This window comes from Mercenaria mercenaria, chromosome 19 (assembly GCF_021730395.1).
Source record: "Mercenaria mercenaria strain notata chromosome 19, MADL_Memer_1, whole genome shotgun sequence".
Lineage (NCBI taxonomy): Eukaryota > Metazoa > Mollusca > Bivalvia > Venerida > Veneridae > Mercenaria > Mercenaria mercenaria.
In genome coordinates this window covers 9,685,365-9,705,929 of record NC_069379.1, presented here as the reverse complement: position 1 = coordinate 9,705,929, position 20,565 = coordinate 9,685,365, and the positions used below count along the sequence as shown (strand labels likewise).

The following is a 20,565-nucleotide window of genomic DNA, read 5'->3' as shown; positions in this document are numbered from 1 at the left end:
TGAGCACTGGATAGTGATAATTTTACTGTAAAATGCAACATTTATACATCAGTTAATTAGCACTAGACAGTGATACTTTTACTGACAGTGATACTTTTACTGTAAAATGCAACATTTATACATCAGTAAATTAGCACTGGATAGTGATAATTTTACTGTAAAATGCAACATGTGTACATCAGTAAATTAGCAATAGATAGTGATAACCAAACTGTCAGATGCAATATCAGTTAATTAACACTAGACAGTGATAATCTATCTGTTAAATGTATCTTTTATACATCAGTTAATTAACACTAGACAGTGATAATCTATCTGTTAAATGTATCATTTAAATTATACATCAGTTTATTAGCAAGAAACAGTGACAATTTAACAGTTAAATGCAACATTTATACGTCAGTCAATTAGCACTGGACAGTGATAATTTAGCTGTAAAATGCAACATTTATACATCAGTCAATTAGCACTGGACAGTGATAATTTAACAGTTAAATGCAACATTTATACATCAGTCAATTAGCACTGGACAGTGATAAAGCACTGGACAGTGATAATTTAACTGTAAAATGCAACATTTATACATCAGTCAATTAGCACTGGACAGTGATAGAGCACTGGACAGTGATAATTTAACTGTAAAATGCAACATTTATACATCAGTCAATTAGCACTGGACAGTGATAATTTAACAGTTAAATGCAACATTTATACATCAGTTAATTAGCACTGGACAGTGATAAAGCACTGGACAGTGATAATTTTACTGTTAAATGCAACATTTATACATCAGTCAATTAGCACTGGACAGTGATAATTTAACAGTTAAATGCAACATTTATACATCAGTTAATTAGCACTGGACAGTGATAAAGCACTGGACAGTGATAATTTAACTGTAAAATGCAACATTTATACATCAGTCAATTAGCACTGGACAGTGATAGAGCACTGGACAGTGATAATTTAACTGTAAAATGCAACATTTATACATCAGTCAATTAGCACTGGACAGTGATAAAGCACTGGACAGTGATAAAGCACTGGACAGTGATAATTTAACTGTAAAATGCAACATTTATATATCAGTAAGAACATTTGATTACAGCTATCACACTACCTCAAATAATGGTGTTATATCAATATTATAATATCTGTGAACATTTGTATGTAAATTACATCATTGCAGTACATGTTTTAGTCACGGTATTGAAACAGAACAGTACAATATATACCTTACGAAGCTAAAAAATGTTACATCAATCTAACCAAGGAATATGTTTTACTTAAAGTCTTTCATTCGTTAACACCAGACCTTAAATTTCTAGTGTTCAAACTGGGAAAGGCAGCTTGGCCTTACGCTGAACCAAAGATTTTTTCTTTTGATATCTGTGAATCTTGATGAGTTGAAATTTTTTCATAACATTGTAGGGTTAACGCACGTTTTTTTGTGTAACAACATCTGCAGAATCCCAAGGGATTGGTTGGTGCACGAGCCCTACGGGCTCGTGCACCAACATAGCCCGAGGGATTCTGCAGATGTTGTTTCACGAAACAAACATGTGTTATCGCTATTCTTGCATAAAACACAACTTAAGTGCTGGAAATATCGAAAAAACAAGACTATCCAGCTGACATTAGCCGATCGAAGTCGACCGTTTCAGGTTGTTTTGGACACATGTTTTATTTATGCATTTCCAGGGCATACAGAAACAGTGCGTATTTTATACATGTCGAACGGACATTCTTGTTGTGGTAATTTCTTTAATATTAAATATATGTAAAATAAGCATGACTTCCCCTTTTTCCGATATATCGGTAGGAACTTTAGCTTTAGAGGCTCGGAATTATGAGAAAAGGGCATATTCATAACCCTACACGGCATCTAGAAAATTTTGCTTTGCACCCCACCCCATCGCGATCAAAGTTTGATAAATTTTCATAAACACAAAAATTTGAATTTTTCCAACATCGATATAATCAACTTAGATTAGATTTATAAACTCAAACATGGTTGGTGAGATCTACAAATAAATTGAAAAATACATAATAAATACCTTCTGTTCATCAAATGTTCATTAACTGTGGAAAAATCCTTCAAACTTTACGCTTCGTCATGTTTATGCTTTACATTACACACCATCACTGCATCAGTAGACTGCATAGATGTGTAAAGTAGACACAAACATTTTAAAAAGTTTTAGTGTAAGATTTAAAGTTAGCATGTCAACTTTCTCGACTCAAATTAATTTGGAAAACGAAATGGTATTTTTGTAAATTGTTGTTTGCCTATCATTTTCAGGGATTAAATCGCGGCGTGTAAACTTACTTTGAGTCTAATACGCGTAATAATACAATAATAAGGAATGTCAATTCAGTCGCGTATCAAGAGAGGTAGCGCTTATTACAAGTTAAAGTAAAGTTAGGTTGAAAAATGATATTTTTAATAAATATGCAGATGAAAAGATTTCATAAATCTCGGACCTTTCGACTTCGGCCAAAATTGATTCGGGATCCATAATTTGCTTACGTTGGACCCACAACAGCATATTCAAAACGTTCACCAACAGCGCGTGCTCACGAGAATCTCCTTGTTTGTACACGTTTTTTTCCCTGTTTGTGCATGCCCAAAATCGGCAAAAAACAAAGGTTTTATGCAAGAATTACTTTCTGAACACCTTGTTCCCTTCCTAAAATCGAAATTTCGAAAACAACTCCGTGTTATACTCATAAATGATGATGTATGAAATACTTTAAAATCTTTAACATTTGTTTAATACGACAATCAATATTTTTTTCAAATTACGAACACGAGAACACAAACGGTATATAAGACTCACTTCTATGCACAAATACAAAGTCCTCTTCTTTTCGAATTTTTGTCAGAAGAAATGAGAACCGCTCATTGTGTAGACTGGCAGACTGTTGTTATATTTTGTTTATGAAGTCTGAATTTGTGGTTTGCGGAAAAGCACATATTTTCGCAGGGTCAAAATTTCGCGAATTTGAAATTTTGAGTATGTTCACGAGGTTAAATATTCGCGAACTTGTAAAAATGGTATCATATTTGAATTTGAATTATACTAAATGTGAATATGTACACGCGTATTAATTTTCGGAAGATGTAGGGCTTCCCGAATTTAGCGAAAGTTAAACCCTCGCGAAAATTTCTGCTTTTACAGTAAACACAACTGGAATTGTAGTCACTTTCTTATTAAATTATAAAAAGTTAAAAATGTAACATGTAACGACATATGTAAGAGAAAAAATCATTGATACTGTACAAACATTGCACTTAGGTTTTTTATGTATGCTATTTAAAGCATAAAAAAGATCGTTTCTATCCTTTTTGTCTGACCTTCAAAGTTTGGGTTCATATACTGCTGTCATGACTCACGAATATGCACAGCATTCAGCCTGTCAATTATGCATGAAAAATATTATGCATTTCACAGATTATGTACAGCCAGTGGCTTATCGGTAAGGTGGTGATAGCCGCACATGTTTCTCCTTCCTGCAAATTAAAGACAGAAATTTATTTTATGAACGAAGGCCTACAAAGAAATAAACAGTAAATACCGTTTTACGTACATTTTGCATAAATGAATGCATTCTACACTTTTAAGAGAAAGAAGATGTTCCATTTAAGTATATAAAAATGGTCATGGAATGTACTGCAACCTTTGGAAGTTTGTTATTTTATACAGAAAAAAGAAGGCATTTGTGTCTGATCGTCAAACTATCCCGTAATCCGGCACACATGTGTTTGTTTTGTTAATGGTCCGATTCTTAGAACGTTTTTATAATGTAAATAATAGAAATTGTTGGTTTAGATTATATCTGCTTGTAATGAAGTATTCCTTTCCATCAATTTTGCATTAACGTAAATATTACATTAATTTTATATTCATTTGGTTTTGGGAACTTTTATACTTACTTTACCGCCGGCGCATTTGATGGATATCTCCTGAAAAATATCAAGTGTACTTTATGTTTAACTGTGTTCTTTTGAAATGGTCATTTTCTTTTTCTGAATAATCAAGTAACACTGACTTAGCGTCCAGTGTGCTTTATTGTCCGATCCAACGAATGAACATTTAGCATACCAGAGGTCTACTATATGGTTCCCTGTTCGTCTCATGATTTTGACGAACCTTTGATAAACGAGAATGCGGATGAGTGCTGGTGTCAATACAATTAATATAAACAAGGTAAGTGATATTTATGACCTATATTTGGTGTCGGTGCGACGTTAAATAAAAAAAAAGATATTTAGACAATTTATTTATTTTACGTAGTTCACATTGTCTACGTATTTGACATTAGTTTAACGCCTTTGTCTAAAACGTAATCACACACGACTTCGATTTGGTTAATTACGTAGTATCAAAGTGTGTGAGTACCATTGTTTAGCAAGTAAAAAACACCAAACCCAGTTACCTCTCTTTGTCCATGTGAATTTGTCGTACGAGTTCTTTGGATGGTATGGGGAATGTCGGATATGAACCGCCGGAACTCATGGAACTGACACTCAGTCGGCTTTCCGACGGATGACTGTGATAACTGAGATTTCTGAAATAAAACAAGATCCCGACGAAATTAATTAAAGCTAGTTGATACATTAATCAAAACCAATAGCATTCCCTACTGCGACGATAAGTACTGAAAAACTTAAAATACGTATTTCTTGCAAATCTGACAAATTATCGCGAGTAATACGTGTTTTGTTTATGATTTATTGTGAGGACATTATGATTAAAAGTTTTACCATGGACGAGAAGAATACCAAGCAAACATATATATGCATGTATTGTTTAATAATGATAAAGGACCTTATAGGTAACACGGTGCAAAAATTAATGAATTACTACATGATATACGTTCATGAACAGTTCCCTTCTGTCTTTTTTATGAGTCAAATAGTTAATTACATGTGCCTAAAGACATGACTAACGTTCATTTTAACAGGAGGTCAGACACAAACTAGATATATATCAAATACTTAAAAACAAACAAACAAAAAAATCCGTAAAACGCACGTGTAATATCTAACATTTCTGCGACTGTTAAAAGCACGCCAGGAAAGCGGCTGCACAAAGACAAGATGTTCCGCAGACACTAAGTTCCTCTCACGCATTATCCAGGTCATCAGGTAATATATATGAAATGATATGAGCACCATTAAGGTGACGCACCCATAATGCCACGCCTCACTTTCCGTGTGACTACGTATTCTCGTCAGGCGATTCGGCATTCTTCGGAAGTAAAGTAAATCAACGCGCTCGTGACTCTTAAAAAGGAAAACCCCGGATAATGCCGACTCCGCTCATGGATAATACGTACATTGTAAGCTGCCGGTCACTTACTTATTTGAAATTCTGAATTGTATCTGTTACATTGCTACAGTATAGGTATTTCTAATTAGCTGGTGATAAAACTACAAAAAAGCAATGTTTATGCACAATTATTGACAAAACTGGTCCGTAGTGATCAAATATTTGTACAGTTTATATAATTGTAGTATGACGCAGGCAACATGCAACCAATTATAAATGAATTTACATTTTTATTGTGTCTTTTGAATAAATAATTTTTCAAAATGTGTAAGAGAGAAAGCGGAAGCATAGACTGCAACAAATGCAAAGTAACAGCAGATTTGGTCTGACTGAATTTCATGTGAAAATGCACCTGCCGCATGAGAGTCGATCCGCGAAGAATGTCACAGGCATGCGTATATTCCTCCGCGGATGAATTACCGACAAATCCGCGAAAGAAAAAACATCTGTCGGATTACAACTATTATATATCAGACAATTTCAAACGGTTGAAGTATTTTTCCAGTTTGAATTATACATCTCTTTAGGACCATATATAATATAAAACCACAAAGGGCATAGTACTTAATTTTATATAGCTTTTTAATAAATTAATATGCAAAAAAGGCACTCAATCTTACAAAAAATACCAAGTAACAGACTCTTTCTGTAGTTATTACTTTTATCTCATATGCTTAACAAGTAGTTTAACAAATGAGAAATTTTGTTACATTGTTCATTTTCCATTCAATCATACATCAAACAGTTTTATTATGACGCATGCGCATGCGTTTTGCATAACGTGGCGTTAAAAAGTTTGAATTAAAATCCAGAAATACTTAAGTATTTTATTTAGATTAAGATTAAGATTAAGATTAATTCCTTGCGTGTTTTTGTTTTTCTGTTTTTTTTTTTTTTTTTCCTTTTTTTTTTTTTTTTTTTTTGTTTGTTTTTTTTTTAAATTTAAAACATCAGTAAACTCGCCATATGAACACATCTGTGGATGTCTCTAAAATCAATGTTTGTACCTGTTACGATTTTAAATCTTGAGTTCTGCTTAATCCGGAGCTAGAGGGCGTTGATGGTAGCAAGCATTTCAATTACCCTTGGTGAGAAGACACAATAAAAAACAAAAGAATATCCAACAGGGAAAGCCATGTTCTTAGAACGCAGCTTATTTGAACACAGTGGGCACCGCCTTGGAACGGTCACTGGCAAAACCACCACTGGGGAGCTTAAACCGGTTTATGGAGCTCCTAACCTCACTCTTACCCCCACCATGTTCCAAAGTCACAGGACAGTGTAAATAAAAGTTATCCCCGCCAGGTGAAAACCCTAACATACGCAAAGGCAACAGAAGGCAAGTAACCGACATTTTCAGTTTTGTCGGGATGAGCGACCTGTGAAGTTTCCACTTTTCTATTGTGTTTACTCATATTTTAGACTACCTTAAACACAAAAAACCCTTATATATAAATAGAATGTAACTGGATGGTATTTACAATGGTTAATGTATTCAACACCAGACCAAAGACTTTGAAATCATTCTCGCTAATAAAATATACTAGAAACATCTCTTGGACGCACAGAACGCAATTAAGCATATTGTTTAACTGTCTGTTTATGAGAGGTAATGGGATATGCAGCATCTCTCTCCCCACCAACACATAACCTCGAACAGCAAGCTTTAAGTGCCGTGTCGCGGCTGTAAAATATCTCCCCGTACTTGGATTCTGTGCTGTTATATTTTCTGGTCCTTTGGGACCATGGACTCTATTCAATACCTTTGTAATAGAGTTCTGCTTAAGCCCTTGCTAAGCACTCTGAACAGACTCAATCAAACTGCTATTATTCTATGCTTCCAAGGAATCATTTTTACAGATTTTTTTAAGCGCAGTTCTATAATTAATATTTAATGTACTACATAGTCACAAAGGACAAAAAATATAACAATGTTCTGTATAATATAACAAGACAGTAAAGTACATAAATTTTACTGGTTACAGATGTACCGGGTACTTTCGGTACATGTAATATACATCATTTTCTAATACCACGGGGATTTTTTTTTTAATCTGACAGAAAAATAACGCGTCATAAGCATTAAAAGTTCTAAAGACATGTTATCACATTTGCTTATATCAGTTCTGGTTTTGATATATTTGTCATATTTTTAAGTTGTATTCTAACCGTGGCTATTCCTGTTGAGTCATTGCTTTGCTTTTTATCCTGCAGATCGCCAGAACTTTGACCCGTGATTTCAACGTAAAAACAATCAAAGATAAATAAGGCGTCTGAAACCACAAATATATGAAAACTATTAACCTTAAATGATATATCTGGCCTGTGATCGCTAGTAACCAGTAGGGCGTATTTGTTAACGCATCGATAGCTTAATGCACAAAATAGGGCGTATAGATAAATAATATGATAAATGAAGAAACTATCTATCATTTTTATGTATCTGTATTTGGCTAATTTTTGCGATAACAATGAGTAAAAAAAATAATATACACCTAATACATTTTACAGACGTGATCTCAAAAATGTTATATCAACATCTTTAATTCTATGATTGCATCGTCAATAACATTAGAGTTGTTTGATAATTTCCTCATGCCTGTCCACTATTTAAGCTATAAATCTGAACACCGTATAATTACATCGTTCTATCAGTCCGTTATTCTGTGGGTATTTTCTTTTAGTTTGATCGTGTCATTCTAATTTTCCATTACCTACGGGCTATGCTCTGTACAATCTGATAGAATAGTTTTATTTTTCCTTTTATATTATACAATGCAATAGCATCGTTCTATTTTTCTTGTTAAAATACAGATTGATCGTAGCGCTCCATTTCTTGTCTTTTTATGTGCCTTTCTGTTTGCTCATAATCGCGTTGACACTTTCCTGAAGTATTCTGTATGACCAGTGTCTTGTTTGCTTTATTCTATATAAGAATATCGTAACATTCTATCTTTTCTATTTTTGGCCATTTTTCTGACCAGTTTAATCGTAGCATTTTACATTGTCCTGTTCCTTTTGGACATAGTGGGGACTGACAGTGAAGGTTGTGGTTTTTTGTAAAGTCATTGCGTAGATTTTTATTTATATTTCTTTATATGAAAATATTTGTGTTATTCATTATCCTGTGGTTGTCCTTACAGTTACATGTGTAAAGGGTTCACATGGCTAGGAGAAATTGCATTTACACTATCTTGAAATATGAAATAGTGGTGGTTAAATAGTGCTGTCTGGTGCCTGTAATCTAAACTCCCTCATACTGATTGTTCCTGATCGGTGCCCTACTCTTCCTTCTTCGTGCATGTTTGTTTGTTACTTCAACGTCACTTGTGTTTACAAATGTGTATACAAGTGCTCGGACACTCTGCACATATGTACAATTTTACATATCTAGGGCACCGCCTTGGAACGGTCAATGGCAAAAACATCACTCGGGAGTATAAATTAGTTTACTGGCACCAAGCCCTACGATGAGTAAGTTGAACTTCCTGAATGTATTCTTATGTGTATGTCATAAATGTATATACACTTTCTTTGCTACATGGTACTGATTTGAGGAGAAGGGTTGTGTTCCAGGGACGCGGCTTTTCTTATTTTATCTTTGTCCTTGTTCCTGTTATCTGGTACATTCAAATGTAGCGCAACGCGCACGTGCATGTCGACAAAACCGGAGAATGCCACAATCGCATACGGAGAATGCTAAAATCGTGTACGGAGAATGCCAAAATCGCGTACGGAGAATGCCAAAATCGCGTACGGAGAATTCCGAAATCACATACAGAGAAATCGCATAAGGAGAATGCCGAAATCGCATACGGAGAATGCCGAAGTCGCATACGGAGAATGCCGAAGTCGCATACAGAGAATGCCGGAATCGCGTACGGAGAATGCCGAAATCACATACGGAGAAATCGCATATGAAGAATGCCGAAATCGCATACGGACAACGCCGAAATCGCATATAGAGAATATGTAATTCTGCAGGGTATATGGTATATAGACACAAACAGATCTGCTCACGTTCCTTACATAAATGTATATGTAGCATAACATCTTTTACGGCAGATATCCTATACACTTTAATTGCGTTCAGTGATTAATTAATGGTAAATCATTAAAGAGAGTCTAGCTATTCTAGATTTGAAATAAACATGTTGATTAATGAAAAACGTTGAAATAACCGCGTTTTTATCCTTATATTAAGACATATTTGAAAGAAAATTGATAAAACAGTTTTATAACATTCATTTCAGATAAGATAAATGTATCAGGTTGTATCAGGAATGTTTAAGAGAGACAGGAAATAAGACAAAACAAATACGAATGAGACGAAAATAAAAATCACACAAAGAAGAACAAATCTGATATCTGAGCTGCGGAGGGGAAAAGACTAATATCAGTTTGACAGATTTTTTAAAAATCCAGTATATTTGTAAAAACAACAAAAACAAGAGTGCCAGAATGTCACAATATACGCTCGTCACAGCAAATTTCTTAACACTAGCACCTGTATTTGCAAATGGAATTTTAATTTTCTAGTTGTTTACATTGTTGTTTTTTTTAGAAATTATTGTAATTCTTTTATTTTTCTTAGTCCACAAAAAAATCCTTACCAGGTAGAGATACCTTAAAATACACCCAAAATTTGAAAGTAATATCAATGTTGTACCACAGAAAAGTCGTCTTGGTTTTTCCCTATGGTCAATTATAAAAAAGTTACAATGTAAGTTATTTATAGTAACAACTAAGGGGAGGTTAATCTTTAAAGAGGAAAAAAAAATTACAAGTCCATACAAAAATCCTTACCAGGTAGAGATAGCTCAAAATACACCTCAGAATTGGATGTAATATGCATGTTGTACTACAGAAAAGTGGTCTCGATTTTTCCCTACGACTTGTGATGAAAAAGTTACAATATAAGATATTTATAGTAACAGCAAAGGGAAGTAATTCAAAAGAAAGAACCAGTGCATGACACTCCGTCTCATGTTGGTGTACAATTGTGCCAAGTTACATCAAAATCCCTCCATGCATAAAGAAGAAATGCTCCGGACAAAGTCATTCTTGTATCTGACCTTTGGCCTCTAAGTGTGACCTTGACCTTAGACCTAGGGACCTGGTTTTTGCACATGACACTCCGTCTCATGCTTGTGAATATTTGTGCCAAGTTGTATCAAAATCCCTCAATGCACGAAGAAGAAATGCTCCGGACAAAGTTTTCATTCTTGTATCCTTGACCTCTAAGTGTGACCTTGACCTTACCCCTAGGGACCTGGTTCTTGCGCATGACACTCCGCCTCATAATGGTGAACAATTGCGCCAAGCTACATCAAAATTCTTCCATGCATGAAGAAGAAATGCTCCGGACAAAGTCATTCTTGAATTTGACCTTTGACCTCTATGTGTGACCTTGACCTTAGACCTAGGGACCTGGTTCTTGCGCATGACACTCCGTCTCATGATGGTGAACAACTGCACCAAGTTTCATCAAAATCCCTCCATGCATGTAGAAGATATGCTCCAGACAAGGTCTGTGGACGCCGCCAACCCGCCCGCCCGCCCATCCGCCCGCAAGGGGCGTACCCATAATTCGTCCCGTTTTTTCAAACGGGCGTATAAAAAGGAAAAGGACAAGAGCAAAGACCCGCAACAATGTACAATATATGTAACAAGCACACCACAAAAAAAACAACAACAACAACAACAACAAATTAACCAATACAGTGTGGCAACGCCTCGAACAGTCGGTGTCGAAAAACACAAATGGGGGAGCTTTGACATTTAACTGCATACAAATTCGCACCCTACCTCTACCATGATCCACAGTTACAGGAAGGTGTAAATAAAAGTTTTCCCGACAGGTGAACAAAACGCACAAAATGTAAAACACATTCGTCCTCCACCTCTGATGCATGCGGGGAAGTTTGCAGTAACATGCGGAGAACAGGTGTGTACTGGTACATAATTCAGTTGACTGTCCGCCGCTACAGAACTGAAATGCTGTTGAAAAACGGCTTAATCCCAAAACAAACCAACAATCAACTAGAAAAGCACGTGTAAAGAATTACATATGCGTGAAATCAACGCCTTGGCAGAAAGGAGGCCAACAAGAGAAACACCATTAAGGGCCCGACGAGGCAGACTAGACGACCGGTTTCTAATAAAATGGTTTCTTATGTTGCAGCAAGAAACATTTAATCAAGTGACTGTGTGGGGGCTATTCGTAACACATATGGCCTGAAATTTAACGAAATATGTACTGGCTAGACTATTGAAGACTTGCACAATGTTCAAGATGGAATGCCTATCAGATTATTTGAGTAACACAAACGGGTTGCGCGCTATATTTCGCGTCAACCTCCAGCATCTGGGGCTGATGTTTTAGACCGAGTAAATGTTGAAACCATAAAATATCCGTATCTCTTAAATGTTTTTTTTTTCAGCAGTATGCCAAGAACATGTTTCTATATACTTTAATGAAACCCCGTTTTGCCAATATAACAAGAATATTTCGGGATGCATCTTACAGGTATTAAGGTGTTTTAGAATAAACTGACTTACCCTCTTGGTAGGGAGCCACAGGGATCAAACTGGTCGTCCCAACGGTCTCTATATTGCTGCTCCATTCTTAGAGGTTCTAACCTGTGTGCAAAGAAACAAGTACATTTGAGCCGTGCCATGAGAAAACCAACATAGTTCGCTTTCAAAGCCTATTGCAATTAGAGAAACCGTTAGCGAACAGCATGGATCCTAACCATGCTGGTCCCAAACCACTATGTTGGTTTTCCCATGGCACGGCTCATTTATTTTCACCGAATTCGTATCATGATGAATGTACACGGAACTCCCTAGGTATGCCCGACTGATTCCTTACTTAGACTCAGCGTTTGATGGTCCGGTGGAACTGACCAGAAGATACCTAACAAGGCAGCTCCGCCTGTTACGGAGTTCTCCCCTTGCTGAGATACAAAGAGGGAAGCGCAGTGTCTAAATGTAAAACGTTTGAGCACCAAAACATACGGTATCCATTTGAGTTTATCTGAGGCATTGAAATATAAATTAATTTCTAATTTGCATTCCATAATCAATTTGATATTACAATAAATAAATGAGATTTCTCTATCTAACTTGCAAAAAAAAGCAGAAAGCCGAAAATATTTAATCTTTGTTCCAAGAAATAAGGGCATACATTAATGAACTAGTAATTGTTCTGTCATATGAAATGCTTAATGTCATGAAGCTTTGACATTTTTTGTCTTTCAAAAGATCTTTATTTTGGTTCCTTCTTATTCACGTAAAGCTATTGGGGCAGGACAAAACCTAAAAAGATTAAACTCCTCCCATTTCTGTAGCTTCCGGTGATTCATTATAAGGAGATGGGGAGATGACTGCTATTACCGTATGGTTTCGCACTGTAAGAGTCACTTTTCCAGTTCAAGAGCGGGGAGCCTCTTATAAGCGTGTACTACAAGAAAATTAAAAGAAAAAGAAACCCCTGATTGCATGTCCGATTTCAGGGTGCGTCTTACAAGCGAGTGCTTCTAATAAGCGAAAATATACGGAATACTTACGATTGTGTAGATATTATTGACATTTGTTCATCTGTGAGCTTCTTACGTAAAGCTGGTGAACCTTTTGCAGAATTTCTGTAAGACAAAAAATGAAATTTGAATTTAAATATAGATCAATCGAGTTTATGACATCAAGAGTGCTTCCGGGTCGAGTGGTTAAAGGTCCCTGGCTCCGAATCGCTTGCAGTCATCGCTTCTGGTTACAATTTCTGTCGGGATTTGGAATACTTCCACGTGAGGAAGGAAGTCACTCAGATGGCATACGGAAAGTCTTTGGTTCTATCCATATGTCCTACTATATATTAAACAATCGTGTGCCTCTTCCGTCATTAAAACGTATGAAATCCATTATACATCCTTCAATAACTTTAGATTTGTCAAAATGTGCCAGCGAGACTTTACCTTTATAAAACGAGACCGTGCCTAACTAGAAAATTTTGTTTAAATAAAGTCACCTTTGTTTATTATTATTGTTAATGTCATTAATTAATTTCCGAATAATACATTCATTGGCAGATCGAAACATCGCAAGTAATAAATAAACCTTTTTGTCTACACGTGCTTACTTTTTGTTGGCTTTTATATGATTGATAATTTGAGTCGCGCCATGAGAAAACCAACATAATGGCTTTGCGACAAGCATGGATCCAGACCAGCCTGCGCAAAGCCACCATGTTGGTTTTCTTATGATGCGGCTAATTTAATTACTTACCTGTCCTCAATGCTACATGTGGTAGATAGAGATGTAGACGAATGCCCTCCACGCATTTTGCCAGACTTTTTAACGTTTGTTTTATGTTTTCCCGACATGTTTTCTTCGGAGTCCTCGGAAGAAGATCGACTTCCGGTTGAACTTTTAGATAATTCAGACCAGTCTGTCACGGGACTACTTCCGGTGGACTGTGAGCAATCTTGACTTGATGAGTTTCCGGTTCCGCTTGACTGTGATTCAATGTCTGCACCGAGGTTGGTGTAACTGGTTAGAATAAAAGAAACAAATGATTTTTTCAGCGAAAACAAAAACCATGTATTAGCTTTTAGGTGTAGAGTGCCGTTAAAGAAATGATAGGTATTTATTTTGTTCCTTAAGAACTTTTGAACTCAATTCAAATTAAAGATACAGTGATTTAGATTGCATAAAGATTAGATAAAGTTTGGTAAAATTTAAATCAAAACTAACAAAACTGATTGTTTTTCAAAACTATGGTTTCTGTAATGTAAGAAATCTTTTGGATATTCTTTTATCATAATGTGTTTGATCCGTTTATGTTTTGTCCCTAAATCTGTCCAGGCAAATATAAAAATTTAAAAAGTATTCGCAGTATAAATGTGGAAATTCATTATAAAAGGAAAAAGGCAACAACAAATCTTGTGTTTTTAAAGGTGGATAATCAGATTTTGGCCATGTAACGGATTTGTTCGAAACTTTAGCATCTGATCATTTACACTCATTTATGTTCACTTAACACTTAATACAAATTAGATTTTCACTGGAGGTATTTTTAAAATTTAATTTTCCTATCCTGGTTGCCCAACCAAGATAGAGTTATTTTATCATAAGTATAAATTTGATAAACATACTTTGCCTGAGGAAATGTATAAATATTTGACATATTGTAATATATTTGTAAAATATTTGCATTAAAAAATATGTATTTAGATGGAATTCATTAGAAACGCAAGTTTGAAAAATTATTATTACCTCCCTTTGCCTATCTTGGTTGCGCAACCAAGATAGATTGGAAATAAATGAATTCAGAAGCTACACACAGCTTTAAAACTTGCATTTTGGTTCAGATTGTTCAATAGTTGATATGTCTATCAAATGCAAATGTAAAACTAGACATTGTATCGAAATAAAAAGAAATACCCAGCTTTTTATATACTTTCATATTAAAGGGGAGTAATTACAAAATTTTATAAAAATAATAAAATATACATTTCAAATAGGAATCTAACTCTATGTAATCGGTCTTTTTGTTCCTTAAATAATTCTCTACCAGAATATACAAAAAGTAAAAAATGTCATTAAATGTTGATTAAATGTGATCGACCACCTTTAACAAATGCGTAATAAGACAGGTATAGGCTAATTAAAAAATAATATTGCAGAAGGGACCGGAATTAGTAGCAGAATATATTTACAGTATGCACTTGCGTGAATACTAGTACCGTCTCGTTTTTCACCCTTATACATGTACACTAACCGAAACTGCTAACGTCTCCCACCCACCCGCCGTCTTCACTTCCCACCCAAGCCCCACCCCTAGACCTTTTTTGCAATATATTATCAAAATTTTCGCTTATTTACACAACTTTTTATACAAAAAATAAAAAAAAAAAACAGAAATTTCAACGAATATTTAAATGTTTTTTCCGCTTATTTACACAAATGTTATATACAAATAAAGGAAATTTGAAAATCAAATCTTGCAAAGGTACAATATCATTCATTTTACGACAACTACCCTTCTTTTCCCCAAAAAAATGTCAAAAAAATACGTATGAAAGTAGTGCTATTACAAAACCAGCAAGTATCAGATATAATGATATAGGGGTGCAGGACTGATTTTTTTTCTTTTTGCTGATATCAGGTCAAATATTAAAAAAATAGATTTATAAGAGGAGATAAAGAAAAATTTCTTTTTTTTTTTTGACAAAACTTTCTTGCCTTAATGCTTAATTGGCGCGTTTGTAGTAAATTGTAACTATTTTTGTTTTAAAAATTTGGTTGGTGTCGTAGAATAATTAAATAATACTACTGCATCTTTCGATTTTGGATAGATTTTTAAATTGTGCGTTTTGACATGTATTTACTACATATGTGAAAAAAAGCAATATACTGATGTAGTAATATGAAAGATACTGGTAAAGATATCGAGGGGCGTTAGATGTCTGGTATATGTTAATGCTATCCATTTTAATTTATATCATAATTATGATTAATATGCAGATTCTGTCTTTAGATATGACATTAAAACGCATATAATTTATTGCTATTTGTGTCCCTTTTCACACATATGTCAAATTCATACTGTGATATAGGTCAGTTCTGTTTCATATATATCATATGTTTCTTCCTTTTGATAGTTTTGGTGAATAACATTTTAACAAGAAGAACAAATGAATTTAAAGCATTTTATCTCAGATAACTAGTGCTCATCGGTAAAAGTCAGTTTTGGTGAATAACATTTTAACAAGAAGAACAAATGAATTTAAAGCATTTATCTCAGATAACTAGTGCTCATGGGTAAAAGTCAGTTTTGGTGAATAATATTTTAACCAGAAGAACAAATGAATTTAAAGCATTTATCTCAGATAACTAGTGCTCATGGGTAAAAGTCAGTTTTGGTGAATAATATTTTAACAAGAAGAATAAAAGAATATAATTTTAGGATATTATAATTGAGCTCAGTATCTTTTAACTCATTTAGCTACTTTTTTCCCCTATATCACAACAAATGATCTTCCATATGAGCCACCTCTTCGCAGGAATATTTTCAAATAATCGTCCCTGTTACCAAGCGAAGCACGTGACGATTATAAAACCATGTGATCACAAAATGGCGACACGTTTGGCAACGCCTGGTATTCCTAAGGTGTGTGTGTTTGTTTCTTAAGCTAAGCGGGCGACCTCAATATATAACGGTTTCTATAATTGCAGTAGGCTTTTGCACTATGTTGGTTTTTTCATGGCACGGCTCATATTATGCCCTATTTAATACAGAAACCATTGGCAACATTATATAACCATAGATACAAAAATACCTTATTCGTATGCGGGAGGCATATGAGGAGTGTTCTAAATGGAAACATTTTTATGACTGTAAACAAAACTGATGTTAAATTAATAAGTGGGCCGTGCCATGAGAAAACCAACTTAGTGGGTTTGCGACCAGCATGGATCCAGACCAGCCTGCGCATCCGCGCAGTCTGGTCAGGATCCATGCTGTTCGATTTCAAAGCCTACTGCAATTAGAGAAACTGTACGCGAACAGCATGGATCCTGACCAGACTGCGCGGATGCGCAGGCTGGTCTGGATCCATGCTGGTCGCAAACCCACTAAGTTGGTTTTCTCATGGCACGGCCCACTTATTAATTTAACATCAGTTTTGTTTACAGTCATAAAAATGTTTCCATTTAGAACACTCCTCATATGCCTCCATCGTACGAATAAGGTATTTTTGTATCTATGGTTATATAATGTTGCCTGTATCCATGCTGGTTGCTAGTGCACTATCTTGGTTTTCTCGTGGCATGGCTCATATGTCTACGTACATGAAAAAAATGTGTATGGGTCGTCTTTATTTGTCATTTATGAATGTGTGTGATAATTTCATTGCAGACAATAGCTGCCAACACCATTTCAGTTACACGATATGGCTGTTTTTTATTTTTAATGCAAATTAGGTGTAGGGTGTAACTTTTGGTTTACTTGTTCTTTTAACATAATGAAAATTTATTTTAAGGTTGCAATTTGTCCGGAATTTTTGTATCTTTTGTCTTCAATTTGACATTTTACATAAATTGTCATCAAAATGTGGACTAATTTATATACTTCATGCATACACAAACATTTAATGCTACATTGATACATCGATCATTTTGGCAAAGACTGAATGTTTCAACATAATTATATAATTTAGTTTTAGAAATGTTTTGTAACTTATTATCGCCGCGGTATTTCTGCAATATTTGTTTGATAGGCTTAAAATAAAACAGAACAAACAAAAAATTCGAAGGCATTCTCGAATTTATGATTAAAAAAGATTTGAAGAGCTATTACATTTACAATGCATATGTGCGATAATTTAATAGAATTTCACAAAATAAGACATGTTTTCATGAATCGTGAATACTAAGGAAATATGAAGAAAAAAAAAACCCGAATCTATACGCTCTTTCAGAAAGTGTGAACATTCAGCTGCTAAATCTAGCAGTGTGCTTGGACCAAAACTGTCCAAAAAATGAGTCTGGTTAAGGTGTAGTCTGCTAAATTTCTAAACTTGAACTGTCCGTCATTCAATTTGAGCAATACCATTTATTATCCGAAGGGATATTCACTGAAAATTTAATGTCTGAATAGCGAACAGTGCAAAGGCAGAAATGATTGTGTCCAGCATGATAAGGGGTTAACATCTGCATACGGGAAACCGTTGTATTGGCGCCAATAAACAAATTATGGACATTATCTTTATGGAAACGACACGATATTTATACAATTTTTGTTACAGTACACATTAAAGGGGTGGTGTTACATACGATCAATATGTTCAGAATTGGAACGATATTTTAAGTAACCAGCCAAAGATGCAGTACTACGGTGCCCCTAAAGTGACATGTTACACACTTTTTTTCCAATTAGGTAATGTGAGACTTTTTTTATTTCGTTTAAACGAAATGATTTCGTTTAAACGAAATAAGTTATTTCGTTTAAACGAAATGATTTCGTTTAAACGAAATAACTTATTCGTTTAAACGAAATAAGTTATACGATCAATATGTTCAGAATTGGAACGATATTTTAAGTAACCAGCCAAAGATGCAGTACTACGGTGCCCCTAAAGTGACATGTTACACACTTTTTTTCCAATTAGGTAATGTGAGACTTTTTTTATTTCGTTTAAACGAAATGATTTCGTTTAAACGAAATAAGTTATTTCGTTTAAACGAAAAACGAAATAGTTATTTAAACGAAATCATTTCATGATTATTTCGTTTAAACGAAATGATTTCGTTTAAACGAAATAAAAAAAAGTCTCACATTACCTAATTGGAAAAAATGTGTGTAACATGTCACTTTAGGGGCAGCGTACAGTACTATGTAAAATTTAAAACAGATTTTCAAATTTGAAAAATATCTCGATGTTTTACAAAGTAAAAAAGTAAGAATAGAATATTCTAGATTTAGGCTTAGTTCACATAGTCTGGAAATAGAAAGTGGTAGACTTACACGGAATTGACAGAGATAACAGGATATGTAAAATATGTACCAGAAATCAAGTTGAAAGTGAATACCATTTCTTACTTTGTTGTCCGTCTTTTGCCCATTTACTTAGTACGCCAAAAAATAATCAAAAATAGTTCTTGGGCATCTGTTACCAAATTTACAAATGTTGTATCTAGTAGAAATGTTAGAACCATTAGAAATCTTGCAAAATATGTGTATAGTGCAATGAAAGTTAGGAAGGAAAAATTTACAGTTATTGCTGCTTCTTAGAAATTTGTAATATTTATAATATGTATTGTAATTGTTTGTTTCTTGTATGTATATATGCCATATTTATTTATGTAATGTGTTTGTAAATGGCCAAAGGCATTGTATAAATGCTGATTTGCCAATAAAGTGAAACTAAAACCACATAAATACCTGTACGTATGATAATCATAAGCTTGTAGAAACCGTCAGTACTTGTCATTTACACCAGGTGTTGAATTTTTTGTTGCAGACGATAATAGTTGCTAAGTGACATTTATAGCTTATGGTAACATTTAAGTTAAATGATACTGCTGACTTTCATTACAAATTAGGTGTAGGGTGTAACTTTTTGGTGTTCTTGTTCCTCAAACGTCATAAACTTTCTTTTATTTTCATTAGTTGTGCAATGTTTTATTGTATGTTATATATTTTACGTAATGCCATTTTACATCATGGATTTATCATTAAAACAGTATATACTTATTTTTTTTATTTATCTAAGGAGGGCGCAAAATGATGATTTGATGTTTCTGTTGATATATCGATCATCGTGAGAAGATTTAACATTGTCTTTATTGTTGTTTTTGTTGTTTCTTGGTGTTTTTTTTTGTTGTTGTTTTTTGCACAGGATGCGTGTGTAGATTTTATCACTTCAAATATTTGCGCTTTTATTGGTTTATAGGAATCGAATGAAATTGGATTATTATTAAACTGATGAGAGACATCTTTAAGGTGCAAACCCTCTAGGCGAAAAAAGGAGAATATTTGGACATAATTATTAACAGAAATCGGAAAATCCATCGGTTGACGATCTCTATCCTACACCCAAACCCTACCCGCACCCTAACTACACCTCCACACCATCCAAACCCTACCCGCCCTATCCCATCCACCACATCCTCCCCTCTGCATGCACGCCATTTTCATGATAAAAGTTATTTCGTAAACGGGCATAATTCCAATTCCATTTTGTTTTATTTTTGTAACACTTGAAATAATCCGATCAAGTCTCATAAAGGAGCAACAGTTTGTTAAGGCCATTAGCATCCAACAGTCTCAAAAATAGAGAGAAATTACTATTCTTAAAATTAAAACTGCCCCGATTAGCATGTTCTTGAAACGTTGGTAACATTTTTAAATGACAAGTATTTTAACAATTCCGAAATTTTAAAAATGCTTTCTACTCAACGTGCTTGTCTTTTGACCTCCATTAAATATCTTTACACCTAATCTTGCAAAAACAATGCTATATCCTTTTTTGCGTTAATGCAAAAATAATTGTTCAAAAAGAACACAAGTCCGTTTTTAATTTGCGTGACGTTTTTGTAGTTAGACTTAAAACAACTTTTTTGAGATTGCTACACTTCATATGTCAGACTTAGTGGGAAAGGTGTCTATGAACCGCTTTCAAAATGATATATGAGCCGTGCCATGAGAAAACCAACATAGTGGCTTTGC

The 20,565-nt window shown here is 34.5% G+C and overlaps 1 protein-coding gene across 3 annotated transcripts in view; it reads right to left on the bottom strand.

Annotated features, from left to right (window-relative positions):
* Positions 1 to 1,455: 1,455 nt before the first annotated feature.
* The window catches only part of LOC123542607 (uncharacterized), a 48,493-nt gene continuing 29,383 nt past the window's right edge, over positions 1,456 to 20,565 (bottom strand). For all 3 annotated transcript variants that reach the window (XM_045328530.2, XM_045328532.2, XM_045328531.2), the window contains exons 3-8: positions 13,620 to 13,883; positions 12,908 to 12,982; positions 11,898 to 11,978; positions 4,441 to 4,572; positions 3,938 to 3,967; positions 1,456 to 3,514 (exon numbers count right to left, since the gene is read on the bottom strand). In XM_045328530.2, coding sequence (XP_045184465.2) covers positions 3,475 to 3,514; positions 3,938 to 3,967; positions 4,441 to 4,572; positions 11,898 to 11,978; positions 12,908 to 12,982; positions 13,620 to 13,883 — 622 coding nt within the window. In that variant the 3' untranslated portion in view covers positions 1,456 to 3,474. The remainder of the gene's footprint in view (positions 3,515 to 3,937; positions 3,968 to 4,440; positions 4,573 to 11,897; positions 11,979 to 12,907; positions 12,983 to 13,619; positions 13,884 to 20,565) is intronic.